At 36.8% G+C, this 9,140-nt stretch overlaps 1 protein-coding gene across 2 annotated transcripts in view; it reads right to left on the bottom strand.

Moving 5' to 3' along the window:
- The window catches only part of ZNF652 (zinc finger protein 652), a 53,973-nt gene that overhangs the window by 6,288 nt on the left and 38,545 nt on the right, over positions 1-9,140 (bottom strand). For both annotated transcript variants that reach the window (XM_033089895.1, XM_033089896.1), the window contains exons 3-5: positions 7,148-7,295; positions 6,664-6,779; positions 6,089-6,233 (exon numbers count right to left, since the gene is read on the bottom strand). In XM_033089895.1, coding sequence (XP_032945786.1) covers positions 6,089-6,233; positions 6,664-6,779; positions 7,148-7,295 — 409 coding nt within the window. The remainder of the gene's footprint in view (positions 1-6,088; positions 6,234-6,663; positions 6,780-7,147; positions 7,296-9,140) is intronic.

Raw genomic sequence — 9,140 nt, 5'->3', positions numbered from 1 at the left:
TGCCCATCTGATGGAAAGTACCACTAAAAACAATATTATAAAAGTATAGAAATATAATTTTTAAAATGTTTTAAAGATTTTTATTAAAATATAGCAAACATACAATATGTTAGTTTCAGGTGTACACTATATTTATTCAACAGAAATGTAATTATTAACATGAAAATCTATACTCAATTAAGATTATCTACAGTCTACTAAGTAAAACAAGCAAGTTATGAAAATGTATGCATGGCATTATCCACTTTTAATGAAAAATATGTATAGAAAAAAATGGAAAGAAGTACAACAAATGTTACCAGTGATTATCTCTAGGTAGTGGGATTCTGAGTGATGTCTTACTTTATTTTTTAAACTTATATGTACTTTCTGTTTTTCTAAAATAAACATACTTCACTTGTTTAAATGCACACCTGTTTAAAATGCTTTAAAAGCACAACTGTTTGATAACCTATCGAACTCCTCCCTCCTGGATTCTCCAGAGTAGGTATTCTTCACTCCAAACAGCCATATGGAAACAGAGCCAAAGGACCTACTCTGATTATTAGTCTAATGGGAGCAAACACTCGCCACTTGATTCACTAACACTTCTTGGGTACACTAGACACTTCATCCGCAAACAGCATGGATTCGTTGAAAGTTTACTAAATGCTTAGACATTTAATTTTCTGTTATGTGCTCAAACAACCTGGATCCAATCCTGGCTCTCTCTAATCATCTCTCATGTGTAGTCTTGTAGGCTATAATGATTTGCCATCGAAATAGCAAAAACTATTAGAACTGGCCTAACATAAATCCATGGATTCAAATTAAAATGGGTCCTTTTTACTGCTTAATAATCTTTTACTCATTTCTTAATGTCCTACCAAATTGTCCACGTTTGTTGTTCCAGACATATGCTCATGATCCCACCTACTTCTAACTCAGATTATTCACCAGGCCCCATCTCCTAATTGTGCTAATGACTGGTGTCAAGGTTCCCCTGAAATCTCAAAGTATGATTACAATGAGGCTGAAATAAGGAAAAATCAACATGTAGTATTTGCAATCAAGCACCTGTATAACGTCCCACTTTAAGGAAGAGCTAGTAAATGGATGGCTGGAATATTTATTAACAGCTAACGTCATCAAGGTAACTAGAACAGCATGTATATTGATACAGCTAAAGATCTGACCTGTTACATATGATAAAGCGAACGTGATTTTAAGGCATAGTATTGTAATGAGTCTGAAAAAAGAACATTCTAAATGAAGACAGACAATCTGCAGGGAAGACAGAAAGGAGGAAGAATTTAGTTAGACGTCTTTTGTACTGTTCCAAGGGAAAGGCGATCCGGCCAATAAACACAAGCAATCCAGTCTGCTTATCATGAGTGTCCTTGAGTGGCATCAGAAGTCCCTGTATCGATATATCTAGCCTAAGTCTCTTGCTTGAGCTTTAAAACCATTTTGTAAACTGCCCACTGGATATTTCCACTAGAATATCATATAGATATCTCAAAATAACAAGTGAAAAAATAAATTCATTATCCTACTTAGCAAACCTGCTCCTCCCTCCACTATTTCTCTATCTTGACAAACGGTATATAAGCCTCAAACATGGGACTAACAATTCACTCTTCCTTCCCACACCACTGACATCCAATCAATCTCCAAAGTTCCTTACACTCTGCCTTGCCTAGCACTTTAATGTCATCCACTGCTATTACCACACTCCTTATCACAATCATTCACTGCGGGACTACTGGATACGGGACTACTGCCAGTATCCACCTGACTGGTTTCACCATCTCTATTCTTGCTCCCCACCCTCTAACCCATTCTCCACACTGTAGCCATAGTGACCTTTCAGATAGTTGTGTCACACTCTGCTTAAAATCATTCCAGAACTTCCCACTGTCCCTAGAATAAAGTCCAAATTTTTTTACCAGACTTTTCTTGTTTTTCTCTTTGCGATCTGGTTCCTGCTTACTGCTCTCCAGTATCATGTCTTATCACACTCCCTGCCCCGCACCCCTAATCATCAAACTCTAGCCAACTTCTTTTAAGTTCCATGTACTTACTATGCTTTTTATCACCAAACCACTGTTATGCCTTGCTTGTCTATCACCCAACCTGACTATAAGCTCAGTGAACCTAGGGACTATTTCAGTCTTGTTCATTATAGTAGGCCCAGTTAGCAGATTCTTATACAGAAATATTTGTTAATTCTAGGGCAGGTATTTCCCCCTATATGGGAATAATCTCTGAAACTGACATATACTTACAATCGATGGCATGCCATTGTTTAATTTGCAGGACTGTTTTAGTGGTACATAAATTGAGTTTGTCTTACAAATGATGGCTTCATGGATTCAATGAAGTATGGTACTCACTATTAAGATTATTTAATTACCTTGCTTTGCTGTAATTCCTTGTCCCTGACAATCTTTTGATTATAATTTAGCTTCTAATATAGTTTATTCTTTAGGTAAAGAATATGCTTACCAAAGACTATAAGAGTTCTGAACCACTTGCCACTCAGCCTTTTCACTGTAAATTAATAAATTAGCAATTTTATTTATATATCATTAAGACTATTTCGCACACCCCAATCCCTCTGATCCTGATCTGCTTGAGTACACTGACAAATTCTGGAAGCTGAGAACCAGACTCTGGATGGTGCTTGTTGCCTTTATGATGTCCTGTGTATCCCTCCATTTTATTACTTGCTACATCCTTTTATTACTTGCTACATTAAATTTATATCAGAATCATTAAGAATGTAGTTCTGTAGTCAGACTGTCTTGGATAAATTGTGTAATTTCTGAGCCTCAGTTTCCTCATTTGAAAAATGAAGACAATAATAGGTGATTGTGATAAGCTGAAAATACAAGGAAAGTGCTTAGAATAGCGTCTGGCACACAGTACACATTCAATGCATTTTAGTGCTACTGTTATTATTGTTATTACCACCATCACTATCATTGAATTGTAAGTTCCTTGGGGGGGAAAACAAGTCTTAATTCATCCTGTGTCCCTAGGCACTTAGCGCTGTGGCTGGTACAAGAAGAATCAGCAATTACTCTATGTGGAACTCAGCCCGAGTCCATCCACAGCATCCTAGGAAACCCACCTGAGGGCTGGTCAGTTTCCCTAGATAAGATCTGCCTCACTTCTCTTTAACTGCAAAGAAACAGCCCAATCAATGTCACTTCCTGCAATGGCCTTAATCCCCATCAAAACATAGTCTAAATGTGGTTTCATCCAGCCTTGAGAGAGCTATCCCTCTCCTTTAAAGCTAACCCTTCTCCTTGTATCTCCTCAGGTACTACTGTCATCCTTATTTAATACCAAGGAACCAGAGGCTGACGGAGGTTGTCACAATGTCACTTAAGGTCACAATGCTAGTAAGTGGCAGAGTCAGGTTTGTCCAACTCCACCATACATCTATTTTCCCAATTTGAGTATTACAAACAGTATTACAAGGCAGGTGACAAACCAGGGGAAAGTATTTTAACACTGGTGTTAAACAAGGTCTAGTTTAACAAGGTGTTAAACATATATTAGGTTGGTACAAAAGTAATTGTGATTTAAAAGGTTAAAAACAATTGCAAAAACCGCAATTATTTTTGCACCAACCTAATGCATAAAGAGCTATTATAAACAATAAGAAAAAGTCAAACATTGCAACAGGAAGATGAACACTGAAAAGGCACAAGCAATCCAGAAAAGAAAATATACTGATACTCAATAAACATATGAAAAAATGTTCAATCTTACTTAGTAATTAAGTGCAAGTTAAGACAATAGAAACCATTTCTCACCTATCAAATCAGCAAGGATTTTATTTAGCATTGGAGAGGATTGGGGAAGTAGGTATTTTCACGCACAGCTGGTAACAGTGTATGTGGATGGCTATTTTGCAACATACCATCAAATCTTAAAAATGTACACATCCCTTTTCCCTCATAATCCCATTTCTAGGAATTTATCCTAAGTAAATAATCATGAATGCATTTAGCCACAAATTTATCATATATTATTTGTAACAGTAGAAAAATTAGAAATCTAAACGTCTAATAGGGAACTGGCTAAATAAAAATGGAGATAACATGCTTTACTTTATAGGACTGTTGTAAAAATTGGATTATATTGATTAAATGAGAATGTATGTAAAGCACTTAAGATAGTGTCTGGCATATAAGTGCATAATAAATAATGGCTATTATTATAGCAAATTTACAGGAAGGAATATTATAGAACCATTAAAATGACATTGCTACTAATGACAATACAGTAAAATAAAAAGCAGGTTAAAATAAAGTATAAAGACCCACTTTTGTTTTATTATTATGTACACGAACACATGAATACTTATGCATAGCATTTATCTATATGAAGAAACTAAAGAATTTTTAAGAAGTGTATGCCAAAATGTTAACAGTAGTGCAGTGATAAGATTACAGGTCATTTTTATTTTGTTTCCAATTTTCATATTTTCAAATATAGTTTAATAAGCTTGTACTACTCTTTTAATGAGGAAAAAAATTTATGTAAGATTATTATTATTAAAGTTTAAGTAAATTTAGGTAGCTATATTCCTTTAGAAGAAATAGGAAATGTTCACCTTGCCTATCTGGTCAAAGAATGCTTAACATAAAATTTTATTTAACAAATACATTAATCACAAACATACACACTCTGGATTCATATTATGGATACTTAAGGGTCTGAAAAAAGAACGAATGACAAAGGGGAAGGAAGAAAGAGAAAAAATGCAGAGAAAAAGAAAGGAAGGAATGGGGAGACAGACGCACAGGGAGACCGGCAGAAAACAGGAGATGAGTGCAGAGGCAGAGGCTTAAATGGCTGGAGGTCCCTTTTAATCTTGTGGCAAACATTTATGGGGCACCTACTATGTGCCAAGCACTGTGTATGAATTTCACACAATTTCTGCCTTCAAAAAAAATTTATTTTCTGTCAAGTTCATAGTTTCCTGTTGAATAACTAAAAATTGAATCCTAAAACGTGACTCAAAGCTTAGAGCCTATCCAAGAGCCACCAAATTAATTATAAGAGAAGATGTTAAGTACTCCATATATTCTGCTCTCCATTTAGGCTTCTAAGTTATTAACTTTTAAGGTGTAATTTACTTAATTCAATTCCTCTCATGACTCTCTTATCTAGTCAAATTCTTAAAATCTGAGTTTACTCTGCTCCTAATGGGGAAGAAGTCTACCAGGCAGGCATTTTTCTTTGGACTTCCACAGAGAAATGGAAACTAAAGAGATCCAGCCATGGGCAGAATTTCCTCACCATTAGTTAAGCAAAAGGAGCAGCAGGCTAAGCAAGGTAACTTATTATGGTTCTTTCTAGCTCTGCTACTCTGTAACAGACTAATAGAACCAAGAATCAATCCTATGATTAGATTTTATTTAGAAACCTGAAAAATGTTTCATACTGTGCAATTTGTGCAAAGACAGCTAATTCTGGAACATCGAGTTAAGGCTGAGATACAATGACAGTGTTTAAAGGGGGAGCTGCTATTTTAGCCAGTTCCTTGGAAGGTGGACAGACAAATGCTTACAAGATTCAAATCCACCCTATGGAGCATATACCCCTGAAAACACAAAGTGGATAAAATATTAGACTTCATTTGATGGGCGTGTCCCTGAAAAGGAGTGAATTTTGGTAAAGCAAATCCAATCAAACCTGACGACTACTGAGAGGGTATTCTATTTAAAGCAGTCAGTGTCCTCCATTTGTTAAAGGTCCAGAACCTGATCCTTAGAAAAATAATATGCATATACACAAAAACAAGTTTTGTACCATCGCAGGAGATCCTGTGCCCCAAAGAAAGAATCCATTTTCTTGAAGGAATTTGCAGGTAAAAGGCCCTAACAAATAATCCTTTTTAAATAAACAGAGTTATGAAAGCCTAATTATTCAGTATTACAAATTGGTATTTTTCTGTATCAGGTCTATTTAAAGTGAAATTCCCACTTAGAATGCAAACCGGTGGTTTAGATTTTTGAACAGACTCACAGGTGATCATCAATCAACAAGTACTTGAGACACAGCCGTCCCCTTCCCCAGAAATTCTTACCAGTGTGTGTTTTCATGTGCTCGTCGAAGTACTGCTTCATGTTGAAGTCCTTGCCACACCACTGGCACATGAACTGTTTGTGCCCAATGTGGATGCTCATGTGGGAGCGCAGCTGGTACTTGTACTGGAACCTTTCGTCACAGTTCTGCATTGGACACAGGGGAGAGTTCTGAATGCCAAGCACAGGAGCTTTACTTGAGCCCACCCGACAGTCTCTGAAACAGGTTTATTTTCCGTTCGCAGAACAGAACCTGCTTCTGTCAACTATTTGGCTCTGCTATATTTCTGCAGCTGAGTTATTCATAAAAGGGACATTTCTCATATAATGGTCACTGACGTATACCCAACTTCTCTGAGTTACTAAGATAAATAACTCATGTGTTAGTCCCGAATTTAACTTATTCCAAGAGAGTTCCCAATGTGTTAAAGGTGACATTTCTCTCCGAGCACGTGTTGGAGGTTCTGTGGCAACGCAGCCTGGCGCCTGGGACGACAGCACAGCCTTGTCTCCCTGCCTCACTGTCCACACAAAGGCCAGTCCCTAGGCCTGGGCCTGGCGGGTACACATTCCTTACCTCGCATCTGAAGGGCTTCTCTCCAGAATGCTGCAAGGAGTGCACCTTGAGTGACATACTGCGTTTGAATGATTTTCCACAGGTTTCACATGTAAAAGGCATGTCTTTCGTGTGTGCTGCAACACAGAATGCACTTATACTCAAAATAAGTCCATCCCAAAGCCCGAACTGAAAAAGATAGGTGTCCTACTGTAAGGTCATCATGCCAGCTTCACTTTCTACACACTAATTTGGGAGGCTTTAATAGCAATGTTCTGAAGAGAAAAATAAATAGCAATGATGAAAAACCACCTGGGTGTGGAACACTGTATGTCATCCAATTTGGTGATGCTTCCTGAAGACATATTGTTGCATTTAGTCTCAACAAGTCAAAAGTGACTAAAGTAAGGCAGTTCCTCATAGCCTGCCCAATCTAGAGCATAAAACTCACCAAAGAACAAGGGAAAATTATAGGTGTGAGAGAAAAGCAGCCGACAAAACTTACCAACCATGTGTTTCCGCACATGAGCCATGGTATAGAATTTCTTCTCACAAATTTCACAGGAAAATTTCTTCTCTGCATATCCATGGACAATCTTGATATGTTCATGAAGGGACCAGAGTTTCTTGAATGATTTGTTACAGGAAACACACTGAGCAGGATAAATAGAAATAATCTTTATTTACAGGGGCTCACCAAAAGCCAAACCTGCCTACTGGCAGATGGAATGGGTGTGCTTTCAATTCATGGCACAAGGCCAGAATCCAAACAAATGCTATTCCTTCATGGAGTCCACGTTCCAGCACCATCAGTGTGTTCTAGTTTCTAAGATGCACCTTTTAGAGACACTTTGGGAGTATGAAAACAATGGCAAAAAGACAAGAACAAATGGAAAGTGCCACTAATATCGAAGAATTAACTGCTTTTATCAAATTTGTATTGTACCAATAAAAAGAACCTTCAAGTTTTTAAAAAATATATGGATTACCAAGAGAGTTGCCTCCTACACATGGGTCACTATGCAGTATAATAGGTGTTTACCATAGATTACAAACTAATTTAAAATTAGCATAAATAAAAATAAGGTAAAACACATTAATGGTTACAGAGCTGTAGAAGTGTAACAATGTTTTTGTACATCAGAGAATGTATTTAGAGCCTTCATTAATACAAATTACTGAGATTTTGTATTTTCTCAAATCTAAGTATTTCCCTCAGGCAGAATTTAATGTAACCTCTACATTGTTAGGATCCTTCTCCCGTTCCCCTTAGAGCCCAGCTCCGCGTCTCTCATATAAGCATCTATAGGAAACACATGCAACATTTCCTAGCTCTTTGTATTATGAATTATTAATAGTCTAGAGTATCAGGCACAAAGTGTATCAAACTAAAATGATTCTGGTTAAAGCAAAACAATACTAGGAAGTTCTACGTAACCATCAGACCCTGGGATACTTAAGGGAACAAGTTGGTATTCACTGTAAATAAAGATCTCTTAACATCACTGTCACTTCAAGAAAACAAGGACTCTGAGAAGAGTTAAAAAGATAAGCCTCTGGCTGGATATTGCTCGAGAAAAGCACAGACAGCTCCTTATGAACCATTTTTTTGGGGCAAGGTTTTAATTTTTATTTGCTATAGGTCATCAGGATTATTAGGATCTATACGTAAGAACAAAGCAGGGTTCTTTAGGAAATCTAAAGAGTTCATTTAGAGGCATCCAAAAACCTAAACACAAGTTTAAACATATAATGGTAAGGAATAGAGAGGAAAGTCACAAAAAAGATTTATTAAATGTTTCTGTACCTTAATAAAGCAAATTTGTTTTTTTAAAAAAAAGCTATATAAAGGTCAAGATCAAGATACCCCTTTTCAGCACTGAATCACTGCCGAGCCTAAGTTCCACCCCTAGGGTGCAGCACTGAATCACACTCCCTTTGGCCCGAACTGTTGGAGAAGTCACCACCAAGCAGGGCACTGGCAGTTACTGGAGGGTATTGGCATCATGACTCAGTCTTCTTTTATTTACCCAGCGTTTGGGAGATCAAGTCACAACTGGCAAATCAAAAAGCAGTGAATTTTCAGCAAATGTAAATTATATTTTTTAAAAAAATCTCTTTCAAGTAAAGCAATGATCTCAGTTGTTGATCAAAAAAAGCAAGAGGAAATGTGAAAAGTAAGTAGCACTCCAGGAAACAAACCAAAAAACAATTTCATCTTTTAAAAGAAATTTAGCTTAAATATGGTACAAAATATGTCTATTTTACATATGGAGACATTAATAGACTTACCTTTTATAAATATTCATTGATACGCATTCACATGTACAAACCAATAAAGCCCAACATAATATAATTCACTCGCATAATATAATCATCTCTTAACCTATCACAGCACAGTCCTTTCAAGACACCAGGCTGGTTTGCATACCATGTTTTGTTACCTTACCAAAATGGCACAGTAGCATTACATAACCCTACTGCCAAGTGGGCAACAT

The sequence above is a fragment of the Rhinolophus ferrumequinum genome, chromosome 21, assembly GCF_004115265.2.
Source record: "Rhinolophus ferrumequinum isolate MPI-CBG mRhiFer1 chromosome 21, mRhiFer1_v1.p, whole genome shotgun sequence".
Lineage (NCBI taxonomy): Eukaryota > Metazoa > Chordata > Mammalia > Chiroptera > Rhinolophidae > Rhinolophus > Rhinolophus ferrumequinum.
This window is presented reverse-complemented; position numbering and strand designations above follow the sequence as displayed.